This window comes from Manis javanica, chromosome 4, assembly GCF_040802235.1.
Source record: "Manis javanica isolate MJ-LG chromosome 4, MJ_LKY, whole genome shotgun sequence".
Classification (NCBI taxonomy): Eukaryota; Metazoa; Chordata; class Mammalia; order Pholidota; family Manidae; genus Manis; species Manis javanica.
The window spans coordinates 158,758,323-158,782,295 of record NC_133159.1 but is presented as its reverse complement, the minus strand read 5'-3'; the positions used below and the strand labels follow the sequence as shown (position 1 = coordinate 158,782,295).

At 45.5% G+C, this 23,973-nt stretch overlaps 3 protein-coding genes and 3 non-coding genes across 7 annotated transcripts in view; 5 read left to right on the top strand and 1 right to left on the bottom strand.

Moving 5' to 3' along the window:
* LASP1 (LIM and SH3 protein 1) overlaps positions 1 to 2,537 on the bottom strand; it is a 38,544-nt gene extending 36,007 nt beyond the window's left edge. The window contains exon 1 of one of the 2 annotated variants that reach the window (XM_036990857.2): positions 2,000 to 2,537. In XM_036990857.2, coding sequence (XP_036846752.1) covers positions 2,000 to 2,068 — 69 coding nt within the window. In that variant the 5' untranslated portion in view covers positions 2,069 to 2,537. The remainder of the gene's footprint in view (positions 1 to 1,999) is intronic. The other variant, XM_017680947.3, reaches the window with a different exon arrangement.
* A 374-nt stretch (positions 2,538 to 2,911) lies between these two features.
* Positions 2,912 to 2,983, top strand: TRNAC-GCA (transfer RNA cysteine (anticodon GCA)). Its single transcript has one exon. It is a non-coding gene; the product is annotated as a tRNA-Cys (tRNA).
* A 5,144-nt stretch (positions 2,984 to 8,127) lies between these two features.
* Positions 8,128 to 8,199, top strand: TRNAC-GCA (transfer RNA cysteine (anticodon GCA)). The gene has a single exon. It is a non-coding gene; the product is annotated as a tRNA-Cys (tRNA).
* Positions 8,200 to 12,598: 4,399 nt separating this feature from the next.
* On the top strand, positions 12,599 to 16,817 carry RPL23 (ribosomal protein L23). The gene is made up of 5 exons (XM_036990903.2): positions 12,599 to 12,671; positions 13,264 to 13,347; positions 13,658 to 13,786; positions 16,451 to 16,564; positions 16,679 to 16,817. Exons 1-5 carry the CDS (start codon positions 12,599 to 12,601, stop codon positions 16,759 to 16,761), a joined length of 483 nt encoding a protein of 160 aa, XP_036846798.2. The 3' UTR covers positions 16,762 to 16,817.
* Positions 13,379 to 13,514, top strand: LOC118967024 (small nucleolar RNA SNORA21). The gene has a single exon (XR_005053805.1). It is a non-coding gene; the product is annotated as a small nucleolar RNA SNORA21 (small nucleolar RNA).
* Positions 16,818 to 18,426: 1,609 nt separating the features above from the next.
* On the top strand, positions 18,427 to 21,829 carry SPMAP1 (sperm microtubule associated protein 1). Its single transcript, XM_036990908.2, has 3 exons — positions 18,427 to 19,251; positions 20,624 to 20,723; positions 21,576 to 21,829. The coding sequence occupies exons 1-3, from the start codon at positions 19,045 to 19,047 to the stop codon at positions 21,731 to 21,733; spliced, it is 465 nt and encodes a 154-aa protein (XP_036846803.1). The 5' UTR covers positions 18,427 to 19,044; the 3' UTR covers positions 21,734 to 21,829.
* Positions 21,830 to 23,973: the final 2,144 nt, after the last annotated feature.

Genomic DNA, 23,973 nt, shown 5'->3' with positions numbered 1-23,973 from the left:
CACACAGTAACCAAAGATCTTTAACATGAGCAACCAGTCGTGGGGCTCAACAGAGTATCCCAGAAAGACAGGAGGGAAGGCACAGCCCATACCAACCACATCCTCTTCCGGATCCTTTGGCAGACACTTTAATGCACTGCCCCACCTCCAAGGAAATGACATCACCATACCCATCTAACAGATGGTGAATACTGAGGCCTAGAACCATTCATAAAGCAGATGGAGGAAGACCAGGAGCTAGGACCAAGTCTCCCAACTGCTGGGCTAGCAATCCCTCCCATCATCCATTGCCCACAGTCTTACCAATTCATGACCGTGGAAAAGCGGGGCATAGGGAACTCAAGATGCAGAGGCCAAAATCCCCACCACCAGGGAACGGCACAAACCCACATGCAAGGACAGATAGTTCTTCAGCTAGTGCCTCCAAAGTCCTGCCCTCCAGAGGCTGGCATGGTCATTGGGAAGGTCAGTACCCACACCCCTTGTGCCCACAATATGGCCCTCCTCTCCTCCTGTCCAGCCAAACCCAGGAGAGACAGTGAAACGGCAGCAGCCCCTTATCACCCCTTCCTCCAAAAGCAAGTTCAAATATATTTCAGAACTGGGGAACCCCACCCTCTCACCCTGACTCAGAGACCAAAGGTCACTAAGGAAGCTCCAATCCCAAAGGGGAGGAGAGAGACACAAAGTATCCAATGAACTAACCTTTCCCAAACAAAACCTAGGTGGACAATGAACTTGGCCCTAGGGCTCTGCACCCCTCTTCCATCCCCCTAACCCCTGCCAGTTCACAGGAAGAAGGGAATATTTGGACTTCAAGCCAGCTTTGGGAGATGGGCGAAAGGCACTATGAAGAGAGAGACAGTATCACAGAGGCCTCTCCTCCAGACTGGGGAAGGGATGCAAAGAGGCACATTATGCCTTATAATCTTAGGGAGCTTAGAAGAGGACGGACTCCTACCCCAAAATGCTGGAAACACCCAGTTCTCTCCGCTCCCCTCCAAAAGTATAATGGTAACCAGATGAACGAATCCAGCGTGGGGAGGAGGGGGAGAGGACAACGCTTAAAGGGCACCAGGGGACAGTGAATTTCCAGAAGGCCACCTTCCCCTGCCCCTAATACCTCCCGCTTTTCATGGCTTCCCCCAAACTCAGCTAACCCCACCCTCCATTGGGGAAACCTGCTTTGAAAAGTTAGCTCTTTGTTCTACAAGCCTGTCTCAGGCTCTGATTACAATTTCAGGAGACCTCTGCGAAGCACCCGACCCACCCTGCTCCAGCACCCGATCCCGCCCCGCCCCGGCTGGGTAGCCCAGCACCGGGAGTCGGCTTCTTATTTGAGGTGGGGGGCTGGGAAGCTATGGAGGTCTGCTAGTCTATTAGCTGCTACACCACCGAGAGAACTGCAGGTCGTTCAAAATAGGGGGTATCGCAGTGGGAATCGGGTCCTTATCCGATGCTCAATTCACCAGATGCAACACTCGCTGGATGATGGCCCACGCCCCCCAGTCTCCAGGCGGTGAAGCCCCGCGCTTCACGGCCAGAGCTGACCGCGGCGCGGGGCCCCCAAGCTAATGCCCCGCCCCCCGCCGCCCCCTCCCCCAGAGCCCCGCGCTTCCGCCTACTTGGCGCTCCGCGCCGCGGGGAGAGGGAGCGGCTGTCTCCTCTCACTCCCCGGCCTAGGGGCGGAGCTGCACCCCTAACCGTCCCCTACCCCCTATCCCGGGGCCCGGCTTTTCTACTCTTCCGCCGTCCAACCCCGGCGCGCAGAGCTGTCTTCGCCAGTAGTGGCTGCCCGCCACGCGTGGACTCCCTTGTCTCGCCTCGGATCTCCTGGTTTCCAAACCGGGGTCCGTCCCCACACCCCATGACACCGCCCTCCCTCCCTCCTCCCGGGACCGCGGGAATAAGGAGACGGAGACCCGGCCCCTCTCTCCTCCCTCAATCTGGAGCACAGTTTCGGGATTGCAAAAACGCGTCTCCCGGTCCCGGGACTCACCTTATCCAGACAGTTCACCTTCTCCGTGGGGTACACGATCTTGCCGCACCGGGCGCAGTTGGGATTCATAGCTCCGGAAAAGGCTGGGGCGGGGACGCCCGAGCTCGTGCACGTTCCCTCTCTCCCCGGAGCGAGCTGGCGGAAGACGGCGACGGCGGCTGCTGCAACTACACAGGCGGCGGCGACGGCGGCTGGAGCTAGGGAACTGGCCTCCGCCTCCGCCCTCCCTCCCCTAATAAACACAGCGGGGAGGAGGGGCTGCACCGGGCGGGGACGCGCCGCGGGCGCGAGCAGGAGCGCGAGCAGTGAAGCGCGCTCCCTGGGCGACGTGGGTTTGCGCGAGGGCGGTTCTGGGGAAGTGCTGCGGGGCTCAGGGTGCGCGCCAAGGTGAGTTCTGCTGGCCCGTGGCGCCCCTTAGTCCCCCGCGCTCTCCCAGGGCTCTTCCCGCGCTGGAGGCGGCGCAGAGTCTGTCTGGCCGCACTTCTGGGGAGGTTGGCAAACCCCTCGCACACATCGAGGGTGGAGTTGGAACCCTCCTAAACGCTCGACCATATTCCCCAGAGTTGGGGACTTTCCTTTGTACACACCGGACCTGGAGTGAACCTGCAAGACAGAACGGGAACCCTTTGCCCCGCCCCTCGGTTAGCCTCCCTTCCCCCCACATCCTTTCCCGCATTTGTAGGCGGAACCGGTCCCTACCGCCTAAACTCAGCGCCTCGCAGCCCGGGCGTGTTCTTCCCTCCCCACACCTCTGTTGTTCAGCTCTCCTGGGGATCCCCAGACCTGGGCACCTTCTGCTTTCCAATTGGCCCCGTTTTCTGCCCTGTCCTTTCTCCTTTTTCCTGTTTCCCACGCTCAGTGTAGGAGTGTCTTACCACTCAAAAGAGCCGTCTCCTGGCGAAGGAGCGGTGCGGGGGTATAGCTCAGTGGTAGAGCATTTGACTGCAGATCAAGAGGTCCCTGGTTCAAATCCGGGTGCCCCCTTGGTGGCTTTTCCATCCCTCCAGTATTTTAAAGTTGGTCCTAGGTTAAAATAAAACAAAGGGAGAATTTTTAAAATGCTCTACGCATTCTCCAACCGTAACGAGAGCCTTTGGTTTTGCTTCGTACCCGGTAGAATATAGAGAAGTGAGTAAGAGCACAAATCAGGTAAAGTCTGCTCTTCTCCATTACCCACACCAGGAGTGTCGGGATTTCTGTGGCCACCGCCAAAGCCTCGCATGTGTCAGGTGGTGCGAGGTGCCCCGTTCAGGGGACAAAATGACTCGCCCAAGTTGGCATAGCATTTCCGGTGGGGATGGGCGTGGGTCAAGAGAAGGAAACCCACAGCCACAGCCATTCTCAAACTTCAACTTTCTATATTACAGGTGACAGACGTGCCACGTTCACCCTTCCCTATTGCTCATGATACAGGCAGAATGAAAGCCCGAGAATGTTAAAATGGCCAATGTACACCCATAAATTCATTTTGGTTTACAAAAATAAAGGTACATTCTTACGCAAACTGACAAACTGATGCAGTGGTTCTCAAACTTGAGTACGTCAAAAATCACCTGGAGGCCTTATTGGAAAACCTCGTTTCAGATTCTGTAGGTCTGGGGTGGGATCTCGAAATTTTTCATTTCTAGCAAGTTCCCAGGGGATGCTGATGCTGGTCAGGGGACTACACTCTGAACTAGTACAAGGCCATCGAGTTTCATAACCTAAAGGTGGGGACAGATATATGTTGGCTGCGTGACTGCCAATATCAATGTCAGCCAGAGGAAAAGTGTGAAGAGAGCAAGGTCGTCCCTCTCGACTAGGTTTTGCCCAAAAAAAGGAAAAATAAAGGAGAAAGGCAAAGGCATGCTGCCTGGGTCAGGGGGCAGCGGCGATATTTTAAACCCGGAATCTGGTTGTGTCATCCCTAGGGCCCCAGGGGAATACTCAAGAGCATTTTTCCCCACGGCTCCCTTTAACTGTGAGATGTGTGGCGAGGCTGGACATGGAGACTGAACAGAGCTGCTGTCCAGTGCAAAGCTCAGGCCAAAGAAATACCTAACTTCTCGCCCCTTCCCTGAACACCAAGCCTCAAACTTACTACCTGTAGGTTTATCAGGCCAAAGCCCTTTCTTTAAGCTCATGTAAAGGAGAAAGCCATCCACTTTACACCTTCTTTCTTGGGTTCTGTTAAACATCGCGACATTATAAACCTTTTGAACTTGGTTTCTGTTCTCCTAAGTCTCCCTGGTCAGAGTAGAAGCTAGGCAAAATAATATTGCCCTGCTCCATTTTTACCCCGTAAGAAGTTACAACTAACATTAAACCAGTAGATCTCAAAAAGTCTCAGAGGTGCAAAGCGTTCCACACCTTTTCTTTCAACCTGAGTGTGCAGGAGCACTTCTTGTTGCTCTCAGGATATAAGATCTATATGTGGCCTTAGACCCTGTGTAACCTCTGGGGTATTGCTCTTGACTCCTCAGGTACAGGGAATATTTGCAAGGGGAAAACTGGGCCTATGGAAGTTACACTGGGAGTCTTCTAGGGATTTTGGATTCAGAACCCACAGATGTTGGGGTATTTTGGGTTGTTCCTGAGTGGAGGTGAGAAAGGAAAGGCCAAAGAGGGGATACCTGAACTTGAACCAGGGACTTCTTGATCTGCAGCCAAATGCTCTATCACTGAACTATACCCCCTTTCTTTGTAAGGATTTGTTAGGTTTGTTTTAGAGCAATCATGAATTTTCCATAGTGAGAATTGCTTGTTTTAAAATTAATCTTTTCTTGCTAGGTGATAGTGATTTTACTAATAAAGAGGAACAAAAGTTAAAAGAGCAACTAAAGACATGGCATTTTGAAGACATGTGAACTTAGGTACCAATCTGCTTTTTCTAGGCTCAATTCTGTATCCACAATTCCACCCATCTCTTTATACTAAGAAGTCAGAGAACAATCCCTTGCAAAACTGAATAGGGAATCCTTTCCTCTGGGTCTCTCTAAAAAGAATACAAACACTAAATAACCAAAATAACCAGCTAAAAGACATCCCCACTGAAAGACCTTCCCCAACTATACTCTCTAGTGGTCCCCTCTGTTATGGAGCAACTACTATGTGCCCCACTCTAGGTGAAAAGCATACTTTCAATAGGCACAAAGGTTCTTCGCTCTCACTGAGTTTAAAACCTAGTGAGACAGACTAGAAATGAGAAAGCTAAGAACTAAATGACATGAAAGAGACAGCCATTTGGCCATCTGTGGGGGGGAGGGCATTCCAGGTAGAGGAAATGGCTAATACAAAAGCCATAGAGCCAAGGTGTCTGGAGGAAGGTGGACCAGAGAAGAGCTAGTAAGAGAGCTGGAGAAGTAGCCAGGATGGTAGAGGGTGTTGTAAGCCAAGGTAAGGAGTTTGGATTTTATTCCAAATGAATGACAAAAACAGCCATTGGACAGTTTTGAGCAGAGAGATTTGAAATCACCAACCACAAGGCTGACATAAACTAAGTACTCAAGAATAGACATAGAGAATACACATCTAGAATATTATTCAGCCTTTAAAAAGAAGGAAATCTTGCACTATGCAACAACAGGGGACATTATGCTAAGTGAAATAAACCAATCATAGACAGACAAATACTGCATGATTCCACTTACATGAGGTGTTTAAAACAGTCAAACTCACAGAAGCAGAGTAGAACAGTGGTGGCCAGAGATGAGGGGAAAGAAATGGAGTTGCTAATCAATGGGTATAAAATTTCAATGATACAAGATGAATTAAGTTCTAGAGATCTACTATACAGCATTGTGCCTATAGTTAACAATATTATGTTGCACACTTAAAAATCTGTTAAAAGGGTAGATCTCATGTTAAGTGTTCTTACCACAATAAAAGAAAGCAAAAAGAGTGGACACAAAGAGACAAGTTAGGATTCTACTGCAGTAGTGCAAGTAAGAGATGGTGGTGGTATCCCTATTGCTGCTGTAGCAAATTACCACAGACTTCTTTATTAAAACAACATAAATGTGTTATTTTATAGTTCTGCAAGTCAGAATTCCAAAATCAGTTTCACTGGGCTAGATAGAATTAAGGTTTTGTCATGTCTACATTCCTTATGGAAGCTTTAGGGGAGAATCTGTTTCCTTGACTTTTGTAGCTTCTAGAGGCTGCCTGCATTTCTTGGTTCATGGCCCCTTCCTCCATCTTCAAAGCCAAGGTAGCATTTCCTCACCCTCTGATCTCAGCTTCAATCCTTATATCTTCTCTCTGTCTCTGTGATCCTCTTCTGTTCTTATTTAGAAGACCCTTGTGATTATATTGACCTCACCCAAATAACCCAGGCTAATCTCCCCAACTCAAGATCCTTAACTTAATCACATCTGCAAATCACCATTTTCATGTAAGCTAACATATTCACAAGGGGACTGGGACATGGACTTATTTGGAGGGCCATTATCTAGCCTACCACACTGAAACACCGTGGCAAGGGAGCCAAGGGCTTTCTGTATGTTGGATGGCTTAAGGAAGATGAGAGAAAGTGAAGAATCAAGAATGACTCTTACTTTTTGTCTTTGCTCTCTGGGTAGATGGTCGTATGGTTTTATGGTTTCTTCAGGTAAGGAACATTGGGAAAGGAATAAGTTTAGAAAACAAAATCAAGAGTTGCTTTTTAAAGCTCTTACACAGAAAGTAATAAAGTACAGCCACCTGTCCTTCATTCTAGGTTGGAGTCAACATGTTAAGTTTCAGGTGCCCTATAGACATTTAAGAGGAGAAGTTAAGTATGCAATTGGAGACCCCATTAGTTCTAGAGATTAGGATGAAACCCAAGGTGGAAATATAATTTTGGGAGCTGTTAGTGTATAGTTAGTAGTTGATGAAGAAGGTAGTCAGTCCCAGAAGTGTGCTAGGTTAAGCTTATACCGGCTTGTGAGAATCGAATGTTAAATTTTCAGGAATTTTTAAAGCTAGTTGACTTCACTGTGGTAGCTTGAAAAGGGAAGACAGAAGTATTTAAACCATAGGACTTGGCAAGTGCTACGAATCAAGTGCCCCAGAGCCAGTTATTAGTCATTTACCAGCATGCCACTGCTTCTGACTGATTCTGATTTTCTCTGAAAGGAAGAGGCTGGCTCTTCAGCTTAGAGAGTGAGGAGGAGAGATAAGGTGTGGAAGGTCTGAGACATGAGAAAGTGTGTGAAATATCATTTTAGAGAGTAAGATAAGGTACCTAACTAGCCAATGGGTAAGAACACTAGACAGACTGAGATTGCTGGAATGACACAGACTTATGAGTTCTCCAGCAACATTCAGTTTGGGTGCAGGCATAGGCTAATGTGATAGGTGAATTTAATTAGGATTGTGTTTTGGCAGGCAAGTACAACCAGGGGTTTATAGCGAACCAGGCACTGTGCCAGCTGCTGTGGGGAATACAAAAAGGAATGCAACATGATCCCTGCCCTCAAGGAACTTACAGTCTAGTTGGAGAAACAAGATACACACTCCAAGGGAAAAAATAACTGACAATCAAGAAAGCAAATTAAGAGACCAGAGGAAATGTGGAGACAGGTACTTGATAATGAGAGAAATGATGTCACAGACTTTCTTAAAAACTGGTAATTAGAAAGAAGCAATGGACAGGCAATCACAGCTAAAGGAAGGAGTTTTCCAATCTAGGCGAAACCTGTTGATATTTGAAGGAGCCACAGGAGAGGAGGAAGTTACTGAAGATGGGAAAGAATGGGTACAATGGGCTACAGGAGCCGAGAGGGTCTTGGGAAGGACAAAGAAAGCACTTCCTCTCGTGTGCAAAGCACAGCGCTGGGGATTCACTGCAGCTCAGGTTGCGGGCAGGGAGGATGGAAATTAGACTTAAAGAATTCCCAGATGCCAGAGGTAAACAGTACTGTTGTTAATGGAGAAGAGGAATTCCATAGCACACCCCCACAGGACCTTCCAGCCTGGGTCAGAGTGGACTTCGCCTTCCTCTCTCACCCCTTAGTCCAAATTGCTTCTGAAATCTTTTCTTGGTTCTTTAGTATCAGCCCGAGAAACCTAAAACAATTGATTGTGGATCCCAAATTATTGCTCTTCACCAAAAAGCAATGTCTGGTTAGTAACTACAATTAAACTGTAGTCTGCTACTCTCCAGCAGAGGGGGTATAGCTCAGGGGTAGAGCATTTGACTGCAGATCAAGAGGTCCCCGGTTCAAATCCGGGTGCCCCCTGCTGTTGTCTACACTTTTAAACCTTATCATCCTTAAAGATGGTAAAGAAGAAACATAAGGTAACGTTAAGCCCGTGAAGTATTGGAGTACCCTGTTCATTATGGGCTGTGTTGTGGGAATACAGAAAAGTAATGAACTACAGCGTTGGGAATATCCCGTTCTGATGCCGAGGTGGTCAACAGGAGAAGGGGTTTGTTGCACAATGGGATATCTGCAACATTTCTTTCAGGTATCCTGGGGAGTCTTGAGTGTCTCTGAGAATCCTATTTCTGGTGGGAAGAAAGAAGTTCCTAATACTACATTATCTACCTGTATTGATCTTTCATGAATACACAATGGAATTTACCAGAGGCTATATGATGTATGATATCAAAACAGATTAAAAGTGGAACGTGAAAATCCAGCTCTTTCAATAAGCCAGATATTAAAGGGATTTTCAAAAGAATGTAAAGCAAAGCCTCTCTTCTCATTAAATTATACATGTTTGGAAAAATATAGTTATTTTTCTTTTTAAATTGTGTATTTTAACAGGTAATGGATTCTTATTGTCCTAAATGAATTAACAAACATTTCACATTTTATATTTCTAATCTGGTAAATGTAATCTGGTAGATATAATCTATATAAACAAAAACGCTTTGGTAAATCTAATCTGGTAGATATATTCTGTATAAAAAGAAAATTCTTTGGGTTCCTCAATAATTTAAGAAAGTAAAGAGATCTGCAAATGAAAATATTTAAGAACTACTTCTCTAAGTAAAGAAGTAGCTCAAGGAAGAGGTTGGGAAATAGCACAGGGAAAAGATACTTGAGCAGAGTTTTGAAGAACATGTGGATAAAGCAAAAGTCCCTGAATCCTGGAGTGTGAAGTGTGGGGTGACGGGAAATGAGGCAGTGGAGAAAGTAAGCCATTTCAGAAGAGACTCCCATGCTGTTCTAAGGAGCTTGGACTTTATTCTATAAACACTAGAGGGCCAGCACAGAGTTTTAAGTATGAAAAGCTGGACGTTGTTGCAATACCCTTGAATCAAGGGAAGACCTTTAGATCTATGCACAGAATTCTTGAAGAAGCAGAGTCAAGTCAGTAGACCTTAGAGATTAGACCCGCCGTCCCAGAAGAAGAGGAGAACTAATTATGTCCCTGTTTTCTGGCTGAGACATCGGTGGTAGCAACAACCAAGAAAACTATTACAAGCAGAAGAGAAGATTTTCTGGGGAAATGATGTTTTCTGTTTTGGATATGTTAGCTTTGGAGTGCCTGTGGGGTGGAGGTGTCCCAATCATCAGTTCCATATATTGGTTGGAGCTAAGCAGAAATGTCCAGGTTGGAGATGTAGACTGGGAGTGATAAACATATAGATGGTAATTGAAGCTGTTGGTGTGAGTGTGATTACTCAGGGACATATGATAAGAAGGGACCATGAGGAAGGAGGCAAGAGCAGTATAGTATAATGGCTTACAGCTTGTGCTTTGGAATCGGCCAGACTTGGAATGGCATTCCAGCTCCGCCTTTCAAGATCTGTGTGATCTTGGACATATGGCTTAACCTTTCTATTTGTGTTCTCATGTGTAAAATGAGAATAATAATAGTACCTACATCACAGTGTTGTTGGGAAAATCCAACAAGTCACATTCCTGTAAAATGCTAACTCAATGACTGGTACTTAGTAACACTCCATAAATAGTACCTCCTCTTACTATTAGCATCCATACATGAAGAAACCATATGTGAAGAGGGTCAAGAAAGAGGGAATGGTGCCAGTGTGAAATGCTGTAGAGGCCAAGTAAGATAAAGACTGAGGAATATCCTTGGAATTTGAAAATGAGTAGTTCATGTAAACTTTCTAGTATAATTTTCCAGTATGTATAATTGCAGTCATGTAGTGAGGATACAATCTAGATTACAGGGGTTCAAGGAATGTGTGCATGCAAGAACTAAGGAAGTAGAGATTGATCATTTCCTTACCCGCTGGTTTTCACGGACCATTGAAACTGCAAAAAAAAAAAAATTGTGGCGTTGGGATGGTGGAAAGCTGACATAGGGTTGAAAGGAACATTTTTAACACCAAAAAAGATGAAAAAAGATAATCCTACAATAATAGGCCATTTTTAAATTGGGCAAATGCAGCTTTTTAAGAAACTATATTTTCCAAATATTTCTAATTTTGCCATAGATGAATGAAAATTTCTTCCAAGGATGTGGACATATGAAGGCCATTGGGGTACACTTCTTCATTTGTTCAGCAATAATTCAAAATGTACTTATTGAGTGAGGCCCTCTGCTAAGTGTTGGGGATATACTGTGGAACTAAAAGGACACGAATCCAGTCTTAATGGAGTTTGTGTTACTGAATCCAAGCTCATGCCACTCACTGCATGATATGACAGTAAGTCAAGAGATAAGATGTGGGGGCAAGGAAAGTGACTCTATTCAGAAAGCCAGCAGACCAAGAAGATGGTGAACTAATGTCTTAAAGAACCATCTTAACTCAGAGTTGATTTTCTTTTATATTAGGGAAGAGAGGTAGGAGGGGATTGCAGTCAGGAGATGACTATTGACCTCAGACATCTGGAAGGCAGCAAGAGTCTGAGGGTGGTGGTGAAACTCTTGTTCGTGGTTAGCTGACTCCAGTCATTTTGTTGACACGGGTCTGGCCATGATGTTCCTATAAGTCCTTGGCAATCCAGTCATCATTTCTGTGCTTATTACTTTCTCTCTTCAGGGGAGGAGAATTTTGGGCCAGGGGCTGGATGCATCATCTTAAGTCATGAGCAAAATTCCTTTTGATGATTAATAAACCTACGTGCAGGGCTGCAGAGCTGAGAAGCAGCTTTTTGAACCAAAGATTAAGGGATCAAAGGAGTCAGATACAATATGAAGTCAGAGATTTTTCACTCTGTTACACTTGTTGACTAGTTATATACTAGTTGGGGGAGACAGGTCATTCAACAAATAATCGTCAAATATATACTAAATATTTTAATAAATAGTATGAAGGAAAAATGCAGCATGTTAAGAGTGCTTATAATAGGAGGATCTGACCTTGTATGGGGGTTCTGGCAGATTTCCCTAAGAAAGAGACATTTAAGCTTATATCAGAAAAATCAATAGACATGAAACATGTGATGAAGGCAGTAGGCAGGGTAGAGGATCCCAACACGTGTAAGGCCTATGGGTATTCCAGGGCACCAACAGTATCTGGGACTAAATCGCCAACACTGCAGAGCAAAAGAGAGCCTAGTGCAAGATGAGGTTGACAAGGTAGGGTGATGCTAGATCAGGGCCTGGTAGGCCATACTATGGATTTTAACTTTGACTATAAGAGCAATAGAAACAATTTGAGGATGCTCATTAGAATGACATGGTAATATTTATGCTTCTGAAAAATGATTCCTGCCTATTGTATGAAGCGTGAGCCCTACATCACCTGGCCCTATTACTTCTGACCTTCTCTCCTACTACTCTTCCCTTCACTTTGTCTGTCAGTCACACGCAGCTTCCTTGTGGAGCCTCATTGTTCAGGCAAACTTCCACCTTAGGGCTTTTCATTGACAGATGACTTATCTGGACTGCTCTTCCCAGACATTCCTGTTACTAGCTCCCTCACCTTAATGTCTTAGCTCTAATGTCAACTTCTTCCATGAAACCTTCACTGACCATTCTATCTTGAACTGCAACCTGTCTCTCCTTCCACTTCCTGATCCCTTGTTTACTTTCATTTTTAAAAATACCATCACCATCTAACATACTATACACTACAATTATTATATCTATTTAGTGTCTAATATTCACCTTTATCACCACCCCAGCAGAACATAAGTTCCATAGGGCAAAAATGTTGACGTTTTATTCCCTGATGTAGTCTAAATGTATGCCCAGGACAGTATCTGACATAAAGGAGGCGCTCAATATTTAAATCAGTATATCAACAGAAGTCAGAAGAATGGGGAGACTGATATCAAGCTATTTAAAATGCAAATGGTTATTTAGTGCTAAAACGACTCTTCACAATTATATCACATCTTAATGAAACCGTTTAGAGTTCTTTCTACCTGAGCGCCCTACGCCCTGTGTTCTTTGTGGGTCCTACACACACAAACCGTTTTAATAATTTCTGAACCTCTGGTGTCCAACGAAGTCCCTGGCACATAATAAGTGCTCAAAAGAGGTTGCTGGGTAAATTAACAAACCAATATTTCTGTGCCCTCAACTACTTCCTAGCTCGTAAAGAGGAAACTCTGGGCCTAAATCACTTCGGCAGCCCTCATCTCCTACACCGCCCACTTCGCACAGAGCTCAAACCGAAGCACAGGATTTATGACGCAATAAGACAGCGCCCTGGGGAAACGGAGGGTTCTGCAAGCTCCGGGTCACGTGATGATGCCGGGCGTGACGTCGATGTTCTTATCCCAGAGTGCTTTGTACTTACTTCCTTTTTATCCTTTTCCGGCCTTCAAGATGTCGAAGCGAGGTGAGGATTTAGTTCTGGGAGATCCTTCGCCATCTGTTGTGATGTGGCTGCTGGCTTCACCGGGAGCGGCGGCCATGGGCGGCTGGGACGCTTTGCTGTCCTCCGGGCCAGAGAGAGAGAGGAGGGTCATCGGGAGAGTACCGGAGGGGTCCCCGAAAGCGGCCGAGGTGTGGGCCTGAAGAATTGAGCTGGCAGGATCTAAACACTATTCTAGACCGAACCCCGTAGGACCGCTCCGCGCCCAGCGCTGCAGTAATAGGGTGGAAGTTGGACTGGTTTAGGCATTAGAGTGGGCGACTTGTACGGTCTCCCACCTTGCAGGAAGAACTACGTGGTGCAAAAGTTGGAGTGAGAATTGAGTCGTCCAGGCCCTTTAATCTCAACGTAAGGGTGGTAATGAAAAATTGGTTATTTGCCATGAGACCTAGATGGCACATGGGGAGGAGGTAAGGAGGCCTAGAAAGAGCGAATCTGTATGTAGTGTACCGTTTCCCAAAGCATGTGCGAATGAATTTATAGCCTGAGAGTATGAAGGGAACTCCGAACTATGACTGGACAGTGATCTTTCTTGTGCTTCCTTTCCTTCCCACAGGACGTGGTGGGTCCTCCGGTGCAAAATTCCGAATTTCCCTGGGTCTTCCAGTAGGAGCCGTGATCAATTGTGCTGACAACACAGGTGAGACCTTGGGCTGCACCCTCCTGAACTCCCCCTTCTAAAAGCACTTGATGGGCCTTTTGCTAATGACCCACTGAGCCGTCAAGAAAGGGCAGAGTAAAAACACCACTTCTGGGTGAAGCGGCAGCAGCTTGTGCTGTTCGGCTTCAATCGGTGGTGTGACAAGGTGTTTCACCTTGGAGGGAACTAACTGCTTGGGTTTGTGAGCAGCGGGAGAGGCGGAGAGGCTTTGGGAGTGTTGGGGAAATGTTTTGATGGCAGAACTGCCTAATAGGCTCCCCAAATAATTCATTTTTATATCCTCTTAAAGGAGCCAAAAATCTGTATATCATCTCTGTGAAGGGGATCAAGGGACGACTGAATAGACTTCCTGCTGCTGGTGTGGGTGACATGGTGATGGCCACAGTCAAGAAAGGCAAACCAGAGCTCAGAAAGAAGGGTGAGTAGAAACCTGGTCTCCTTATCCCCTGGTGGACAGTTAAAGGGCTTCTCCATTTATTGAAAAATGGAACGAAATATAGTTTTACCATTCTCAAGGCCTCTTAAAGATTTCCTTTGAGTGGCAGTGTGAGATACATATTTGAAATTGAAGGTCTGCTCTTGCTGTCTTAGAGACTGTTCTCTTTAATATCCAGTTTTACATACAATGTTCTTGCCTCCTTACTCCTTAGATGTATTTGCCACACTTAAGCCAGGGTCCATCTTTTAAAACTAAATCTTGTCACTTCCTTACTTAAGTTCTTGATTGGCTTCTAGTGTAAGCTGGGATACTTCATATTTTCCCAGCAAGTTGGTATAGATCACCTCACATACCTACACCTAAATAAACAAAAGCCCTTTGTTCTGCAATTTCCAGTCCACCTCATGGTGCCTTCCTCAGCTCTCTGCTCCTTTCAGTTTTTAGTTTCTTGCTCCCTTTCCTTAGTACCTCCAGTTCTTTGTACTTGCTGTGCCTCCTGCCTGGAATACTATAGTCCAATCATCTTCAACTCACCACCTTGACATTTCCCAGTGCTGCTGCAACCCTCCCCTCCCCATTAAACCTTCATCCAGGTTGTAATTTTTGTGACGTTTAGGGTTGTCTTTTCTGTTTAAGTTCCATAAGAGCTGGTAACTGTCTTTAGTTCATTCTCAATTTCCTTGGCTCCAAATTAATTTGATGATACTTACTTAGTAAATGTATTTTTTTGATGGGTTTTTTAGAGCTTGACTAGGTGAGATCCCAGCTTTAAGACTTCCCATTATCTCGGGCAAGTTTCATATTCTGGAACTACTAGTTTGAAAGGGAATAATGATCCTTAAATTCTTTCTCAAGTGGTTGTGAGATTCTGGTGATGAGCTGAGCATGTAGAGCATCTGGCCAACATTACCTAGTACTTTATCAGTACAGAGTAATAGATGCTATTCTTAATGCTTTAAGGCAGGTTCTTTTTATAGATGAGATTGATTTAAGATTGTGATTTGTCAAAAGTTTGGCATGGCTGCTTTGAAGTCTCTGAATAGAAACTAAAAGAGAGAGCTGCTCATTACTCAGTTGTGGGCTTACCCCAAAAGTTTTCCACTGGGTGTATGAATTTAAAAAGGGAGCCCTCAGACTTTCTTTTCAGCTCCTGAACTTCCTTCCTACCTGCTTAGTTTGTCTCTGCCCTGAGATATCTTGCTTTTCCTGAGAAGTCTTAGCTTTCTCTTGTGTGCCCTACTACATATGTAATGGGTCTTAGCCACATATCACAGTTACTCCCCCCCAGGTTTTTTAGCCTTTTGGTCAGATTTTTCTTTGCTCTTTATTATCTACTTGAGGACTTGGTGGATAAGGAATAAGTAGCATTGGGGTGGTTAAGCATTGATTAATCAATGTGTAGATTGGGATCAGCATGCAAGGGGACAGACTTTCCTCTTGGAACACTTACTGAGTCTGATCTGTGGCCTGGGGAGCTGTCAGGGAAGGGCAGAGCAATTAGCCATCACGTGGGTGAGATGGCAGCAGTATGTGCTGTCTGTCTGAGTCAGTCATGGGACAGACCAGAGAACAAAAACACTTCATGGTTTTAAAAATAGTTCTGAATTTCCAACTCAGTTAATGTCGTTGGTCCTTGTTTCTGCTAAATGAATACATTCACTCGCCTTAGACTTGCATGCAGTGCGTGGAAATGTGAAAAAGGGGCAGGACTGGAAGTCCAGAGTCCTGAGTTTGTGTGGCCTTATTTATCCACCAGATTTGTTTGTCCGATTTAAATGTTTATAAGTAGGCGAGGGTCCAATGGAGGGGGCCCTCAGTACATACAAATTACCTGTAACTTGTTGTGTGTCTCGTTAAAAATTTGTTTAGAGGCTGTACATAGATAGTACTTAGATAGTACTTCCCTTGAGGATAGCCAGGATCCCTGTCCTTATGAAAAATCCTGTATTTCCAGTGCTTCATCTTGAATATGTAACTATAACTTTATCCCTGTTTTTCAAGAGGAAAATTTGTGTTCCAGAAGATGTGCCTTGTTGAAGTTGTCTAAGCTAGTATCAGTCAAAATTTGAATCCAGGTGTGTCTGACTCTAGTTCTTTCAAGTATAGTAGATGCTTCTTTTGAAGGTCTGGAAAAGTGTTCACTTCAGTGCAGGTAGGTTTTTTTAAAGTTACTCATGACCTTGGAAAAGAGTTCCTCAAAAAAATGAGTTAATTGCACAAGAAATACAAGTAGAATAGAATAAGACTTCTCTTAGACCTCCAAACTATGATATTATTATCATCTAATATTAATTATTAATACTGTTAATATTTTGTTGTACAACTTTGCCAACCTCTATGCAAAAAATTAGCTTACAAACTTTCTCTGTTAATGGGACCATTTACCTTCTCATAACTCATTCTTGTTTCACAAATCATTGTCCTATATAAAAATTACAGGTGTATATAATTTTAAGTGGTTCTGCTCTGTTTACTTCCAACTTTTTGCTCTGTTAAAACAAAATATATGAAAAGCTAATGACAAATATACTTTGGCACTTTGTCCAAGTGGAAAGTGTTAGGGAGCTAGATGGGATAGAAACTGCTTTCTTGTGGCCCTGGGACTTGACAGGTAAATGACCATTGTCCTTTTCCCCCTCTTAGTACATCCAGCAGTGGTAATTCGACAACGAAAGTCATACAGGAGAAAAGATGGTGTGTTTCTTTATTTTGAAGATAATGCGGGGGTCATAGTAAATAATAAAGGAGAGATGAAAGGTAAGAAAGAATCCATGTTGTTCTTAGGTCTTTGAGATTGAATAGTGTTTAACTCAGGTCCAGAAGGAGCAAAGGTCTGATCTTAACCTGTCACCTCAACATTTTTTTATGCAGGTTCTGCCATCACAGGACCAGTTGCAAAGGAGTGTGCAGACTTGTGGCCCAGGATTGCATCCAATGCTGGGAGCATTGCATGATTTCTTCAGTGTATTTGTAAAAAAAAAAAAATCCATTAAAAATTACTTGCTCCCAATGCTTTCCTTTCTCCTCATTTCTACATGTCATTCCTCTTAATAGCACATAACACTTGTTTCCTTTGTAAGATGAAATTATTCAGTGTACATTTTTTCTGGACATGTGCAAAACTTCATAGTTAATTAGAGTTTGTAGTCCTTAAAATAAATTGCAGATAATAGGTACTGCCAGATGGCAGGTTACCCATGTAACTGCCCTGCAATTAGATATTTGAGATAGGTAGAGTATGGGGTCACATCCTGGACATTCTTGGAGTTCAAGGAGTTGAGTGAGTAGGAACCACATACACATGGATATATGCAGACTTCTACATTTACAGGCTTTTTTTTTTTTTTTCGGGTAAATTGGCACATAAATGGTTTATGTTTATAAAACCTTATACATGGCAATTGCCTTGTAAATTTGTTCTCATGGAAGATGATTCAGTTAATATGCAGATTTTTTTTTGCTATCAAAGTATCTTGACAGGATGGCCATATAATGTATCTGCCAAACCCTAGTTTGACAATAAAAGGTGATACAATCATGCCAGTACAATAGGCGTAAGCCCTGGTGAGTTCTGCCTAAATGCATTGAGCACTGCAGCTTTTCTTTCCAAACCATGAGAATTGACTAAGGTGTCAATTGGTCTGGGAAGAAGAAGCACTCAGCTGCTTTGGATCAGTCTGGGCTAAAAATGTTAGGCTTTTTCAAGAAGTATAGTTTTCTGTATAGAAAATAGCCTTAAGTGTTACCTATAAATTGGGTATAATGCAAGGCTGAAGATTAGAGTGAAAGTGAAGACCCTAAGCACTTAGTCACTGGTTGAGATAACTATATTTTTTACCTTTAAGATTAGGAACAGGATGTACCAGAACTCTAGAACAGTAGTTAACCTGAGGAGTTAAGTGACCAGCCCATACCCCAGACCAATTACTATGGAGGTAGGACCCCCCGAGCATCAGTACTTTTTGAAGCTGTTCAGGAGATGGCGACGTGTAGCCAAGGTTGAGAACCAATGCTTTGTCCAGACTGGGCCAGTCTTGATTTTAGCAATATTAAATCCAGACATTTCTAAAACACCTGTCTTCCTCTCTAACCCCATCCTTCACCCTGGTGAGTTTCAAGTCTAACATGAAGCACCCACGTCCTCTTGTGGGGTTATATGAAATTTTTCACCTTCCTACTATAAATGTGAGGTGTGAGAACTAGGCCTCTCATTTTTTCCCCTAAGTTGTCTAATGTCCATGTTCTTTCCAAAGTATAATAGAATGGGCTCAAAACTATAGATTTCCTGTAATTTCAGATTGATTTATAGGTTTCCCATCATTTGGAAAGCTTATGCTAAGTATTGAATTGCCAGGCTTGGTGGTTTTTGTGTATAGGTATGTTGCAACCCTTCCTAATTAGGTAATGTCCTTTCATATAAAAATATTGTTAGTGAATATATAAAAGAATCCCTCCCTGAACCTGTTAACATTGTCTGTAAAATGAGGATAATAGCACCTCATAGAGTTGGTGTGAGGAACAGTTTTACAAGTCATTTTAATAATGTAAAGCATCTGTAAGGGCTTAACTACTCAAGGGGAAAATTTGGGAAGTCAACAGTATAAAGAAACACCAGTAATTGCAACTATAGAGTATCACTCCCATTTTCCTGTATCCTGTCATAATGCATAAAATTAGCCAAAGGAAAAAATACGTCAACCTACTGGTGTTTTTAACAGGAGGAGTAATACTGGCTGATGAAAAGAATTGGGTGGGGAGGGGAGAAGTGCTTTAAGTGGACTTGAAATTGAGGAGACCTGAATTCTGGTTCTGGGTCTGCCACTAAATGAATTTAGGACTACTACAAAGCTTCTGAGCTTCAATTTACAGTTGCGTAACAGAGTGGAAGTAGTGGCAATCTGAACTCTAATCCATTCTGGGTACAAGGTTTTTACTGGCATCGTGTTGGGGAAACTTGCTCTGAAAGGAAACGGGAGCTGCCCGATTACACTCACACTGCCCACATTCACTTATCCCCACTCTTAAATCTCCCGTGCCTCTTGCTGTCTTCTGGCCATCCTCACCTGAGGGCCACACAAGCAACTTCTCCCACAACCCTAAGTACCAACCCCGTGGGATGGGAACAGTAGGGTTTGTGACGCAGCGACGATTGACACCACGTAACAATGAGCAGGGGAGCCCCGACCTAGGGCTCTCCACTCCCACCGGAAAAGCCCTTGGAGGCTGCAGTGGCTGGGATGGCGTACTTGTGTGAGTGTCGTCTTTGGCTGGAGAAAAGCTTCATCTTGGATGGGGTCGCCGTGAGCTCCATGGCCCGCACTTATGAGCACTTGAGGCCTAAGCTCTGGTCTGCGATTCCGCCCTACAACGCGCAGCAGGACCACCACGCCCGCCGGTACTTCCAGAGTCCCGTGGTTCCGCCAGTTTTACGGAAAACTTATCAGGTAGAGGATCGCCCCAGGAACCCCAGGGCCCGCAGAGGATGACCTTGGTGGAGGGGCTGACTTCTCAAATCCCGGCATCTCACTCCCACGCCCTCACCTCCAGGGAGCTCCCCCACTCCCGTCCCCTCAGTTTTCTTACTGAAACCGGGAACTGGGTGTGTGTGTGTGTGTGTGTTTGTGTGTGTGACAGGTGTTGAGCTCTCTGAGCTCACAGAATCACCTTCCATCCCAGAATTTGAGAAAGATCTCATTTTGGGTTTGTGCAGGTGTAGGCAACTAGGCTCACAACTACCTCTCCCAAACAAATCGGTTCCATTGTCCTTTTTAAGGTCACAGACCCGCCCTTGGGGTGACTTCACGCCGCAAATTCCCTAAAAGCGCGGAAGTCCGCGTGACCTCAGTGAACATGATAAAAAGAGCTGCCTGGACCCTCCAGGCGAGGCGCGCTGTCGGTGACACCACTATTAGGAAAGGGCTGGCGCGCTGGGGTCTAAAATGAGCCCGTAGGAAGGAAACGTCCCCAACCTCTGCGACCTCACTTCTCCCCAGGCCTTTTCCCTCGCGGGTGTCGCCCCTCCCTAGCCAGTACTTCCCAGGGATCAAAGAGCCTGAGGCTATTTGCTGATGACGCCAAACATTTTTCAACGCTTTTGCCTCCAATACTTGTGTCACAGAGGCGTGGGGAAGGGAGAAGAGGGCTTAATGGGAGTTACTCTGTGAACAAATTTTGGGCTTTGTGGTCCCGAGTGTTTGTGCATGTTCCTTCCATGTACATAGGGACACATCTGTGTGTGCCCTGCTTGTGTGTGCCGTCTAACATTTATGACAGATGGAGTCCAGAGTCTGGGAGTCGGGGGAAGAGAAAAACTTGAGTATGTAGAAGTTTGAAAATAATATAGTGCACTGTATACACTTTTGAAACTTTCTGTACTGCATTTTATAATTAATCATCACAGCCACCATTTGTGGTATATATTTTCATTTAAATGAACGTAATGTTTATTGAACCTTTACTAGGCCAGGCCCTTTGTTTGAACTATCTCACTTAATCTCACAGCCACCCTCCTTTTGCTGATGAGGTCATTGAGGTCCAGAAAAGCTGTGTGATTTGCTCAGGGTCACACAGCCTGTTAGTTGCTGAGCTGGAATTAGAACCAGTCTGTTTGGCAGCAGCCACTGAGCCCTTAATGGCCAAGCTAGGTTGCCTCTGAGAGGCAATAGGTCAATTAGTATATTAATATTTAATCTGTCTGGATCAGTCATCCCCAGCTATGACCTCTTCCCCCACCCCTAAGCAAGCCCCAGGGGAGTTTGCCCTGTGTCCCTCTCAGAATGGTGTCTGACAAGTCTGTATTTTCTCCCTCTTTCTCAGGATCATGGTGGTACAGGAAGGGACGGCAAGATAGTGGATAATTTCCACAGCTTCGGGCAGGAACAGAGATACCTCAACAGGAGAAACGGGGCAGGGACAGGCAAGTGCCACTTTGCACTTTTCAGCCTCATCATGGTACCACCTAGTGTGCTGGGTCCCACAGTTCCAAGAGAGATATTGGGCCAGAGAGAGACCTGGTTGGGGGAAAGAGGCCCAGGATGGCATCCTCTAGTTCTTCCTACCGTACATGAGCAGATGGTGTCACAGTGCTCCCTATATTTACTCACTGAACACCTACTGTATGTCAGTACCTACTACCTCTATGTTACATCTCAGGAAACTGAGGTTTAGGGAGTTAAGGTGATTTGCTGAGAAGAATGAGCTGGGATTGGAATTCCACTCTTTCCAATTATAAAGGCTGTGTTCCTCAACTGTTCCATGAGGAGTCTGAGTCTCATTTTCCAGGCCCAGTTTAGCAGCAACAGGAAAGGGAGGGTGGAGAGATGCTTTTCTGACAGGGTGAACCCTCCTCCCACCCTTTGGCCACCCTCTAGTCACATGATCCTTTGCACCATTTGGACAAATTGAGCTCATCCATTTTCTCCAGATGGATCAGAGACAAGGGTGAAATTTTCTCAGTTGTCATGGGTTCAAGGCAAGTTCAGCCAAGCCCAGAAGTTTCTGGCCCCTTCTGTCTCAGCATATACCATGCACACTTCTCCTGCATGCTATTCCTGGTATGAAGTTTGGTTAGGAAGCCATCTGCCTCCTTGACTTCACCAGCCCTTGGCTTGTCGGTCAAGAGGCTGGAGACATTTGAGGACTGAGGGGTCAGCTGGGACATGGGGAGCACAGTGATGATAGCCAGGTTAGTAACCATACCAGCCCAGTGGGAGTGGGGACAGCAAGAGGAGGCTGCAGGCTGAGGCCTCTCTTTCTCTCTGCCCCCAAGGGCATTCCCTCCAGCAGGTGACCGGGCATTATCACTACAATGCTGATCTCAAAATGATCAGGGGGTTCAATGGTCGGTTTGGCTATCGCAGGAACACCCCTGCCCTCCGCCAGCGCCCATCTGTCTTTGGAGAAGTCACCCGATTCCCTCTCTTCTAATAGACCTCTTCCCTTCATACCTCAACCTGGATTTCTAAGGCAGATGTTTAAATGAACTCTCAATGGTATTTTTATATAATAAAGCTTTCATTTGTGTCCCCACATGTGCTGTTCCTTCCCTGAGGTTGGGTGAGGGAGCAGGCTAGTGTCTCCACCCTCAGCTTCTCTACCCTATGGAGCGGAGGTGAGAGGAGAAAGGGCTTCTCAAGTCTGGGCCCTAACACTCATGTCAACAAGGCCCAGGCTTGAAAGGAAAGGCCTCAGATCTCCCCTGCTGATGTGAGGAGGAGAATGTGCACTACCTAGCCCTCAGCAGAGCTCTTCCCGGGTCATGAGGAGGGCCCCAGGTCAGGAGCTGGCTACTGTTGCCATCAAGAAGGGAACAGGCAGTACAGCCACAGAGATTAGTGTTCGATGTCCTGAGGATTTCCTGATTTTCCTTAGAGTCATCCCATCCAAAAGAACCAACATCTTCCTTCCCCTTTCCACTCCTAATTCATCAAGAGATAGGGCAGAGAGGATTAAAGATGGCCACGTGAGAGGTGCGACAGAGGCTTCCTCCTAAAACCTATAATACGAAAATATACCTAATACAATTAATCCTGAAAGAGCACCAGGAAGGAGGACTGCACCAGACTGCATACAACTGGAGAAAAGAGCAGACCTCACGGAACAGGGTAAAGTACCAAAGCTGTGGCCCTGCAGGACCCAAGCCCTTCCCCCACCCCAGCTCACTGGCTGGAGGAAGAGAAATGGAGCTGGGAGGGAGTGGAGGCCTGGGACTGCTGAATACCTAACTCCAGAGATCTGCTCTGGGAGCACAAACCTACATTTCGTGGTGCTTTCATGATACTCTCGTGATTGGGGGATTGGAAAGATAGGATGAGCAGAATTCCCAGAGAGACTGAGATTCCGGCCACTTGTGGAAAGCAGGGATCCATATCCAGCTGTTCTGGGACAAAGGAAGGGTGGACAGTCTGAGAGACTTCCTAACAAGGAAGCCCTTAGCAGGAGGGCTGCTAAAGGGGCAAGGATTGCACAGAACTTACTGCTCAGGAGAAAGGACAGGTAGACAAAATTGTCCGGGTACTCTCTGCCCAGTAGGTTGGGAGCTTTCATGATCTCCAGGTGCTCCAGCTCCCTGGCTGGCTACACAGCTCCAGGGACCCCCCTCTGTGATAGGCAGCCTACTGCACCTATCTCCCAGCCAGCCCCACCTGGCTTGCAAATTGGCAAACTCTACCCTGGCATTAGGCCAGCCAGACGGAAGATCTGTCTACAGCAACTGCAAACGCAAGGCATTGAGGCTTATGCCTGTGTGCTTGGTGAAATGGTATCTCACTGTGACCCTCCTTACCCCAGAACGACTCAGGAGACATGGGCCCATGCAAGAGATTTTATTATCTGCAAGAGAAAATGGCTGCCCCCAGAGAGAGGGAGCAACAGCTCGTGGGTGAGGAAGCACATTTTTAAGGAGTAGGGGTAGGGTGTGTTCTGCATTGGTGATTGGGTCTTAAGGGGTGGGGGTCTTAGTGTGCCAGAATTTGCCTTCACTTGGCCCACTGGTTTAGGCAGTGGAGACACACACAGCAGCCAGGAAGCAGGAAACAGCTCTTTCTTCCTCCCAGGCACCAATACCAGACCCCTGTCATTGCTTCAGGGGCTGAGCAGCTCCAGAGAGTAGAGCTTCTGGACACTAGAGGGTGCAATATACAAATATGAAAGGCCAAAGGAACCTGGTTCAGAGTAAAATTAATGTAACTCCTGAGAAAGATGACATGGACCTCATGACTCTTCCTGAAAGGGAGTTCAAAATAAAAATCATTAACATGCTAATGGAGGTACGGAAAGATATTCTAGAACTCTCCAGTTGGAGATCCAATCATTAAAGAGCACAATGGAGGGAATTAAAAGCAGATTGGATATGGTGGAGACGATAAATGAAATAGAAACCAGAGAAGAGGAATATAAAGAAGCTGAGGCACAGAGAGAAAAAAGGATCTCTAAGAATGAAAGAATATTGAGAGAACTGTGTGACCAATCCAAATGGAACAATATTTGCATTATAGGGGTACCAGAAGAAGGAGAGATAGAGAAAGGGATACAAAGTGTCTTTGAGGAGGTAATTCCTGAAAATTTCCCAAATCTGGGGAAGGAGATAGTCTCTCACGCCATGGAGATCCACAGATCTCCCAACACAAGGGACCCAAGGAAGACAACACCAAGACATATAGCAATTA

Coding starts and splice junctions, on each gene's coding strand:
- RPL23 (XM_036990903.2), top strand. CDS start 12,599: ATGTTCTTATCCCAGAGTGCTTTGTACTTACTTCCTTTTTATCCTTTT. Junction 13,348..13,657: donor CAATTGTGCTGACAACACAG/GTGAGACCTTGG, acceptor ATCCTCTTAAAG/GAGCCAAAAATCTGTATATC. Junction 13,787..16,450: donor ACCAGAGCTCAGAAAGAAGG/GTGAGTAGAAAC, acceptor TCCCCCTCTTAG/TACATCCAGCAGTGGTAATT.
- SPMAP1 (XM_036990908.2), top strand. CDS start 19,045: ATGGCGTACTTGTGTGAGTGTCGTCTTTGGCTGGAGAAAAGCTTCATC. Junction 19,252..20,623: donor TTTTACGGAAAACTTATCAG/GTAGAGGATCGC, acceptor CCTCTTTCTCAG/GATCATGGTGGTACAGGAAG. Junction 20,724..21,575: donor GAGAAACGGGGCAGGGACAG/GCAAGTGCCACT, acceptor TCTGCCCCCAAG/GGCATTCCCTCCAGCAGGTG.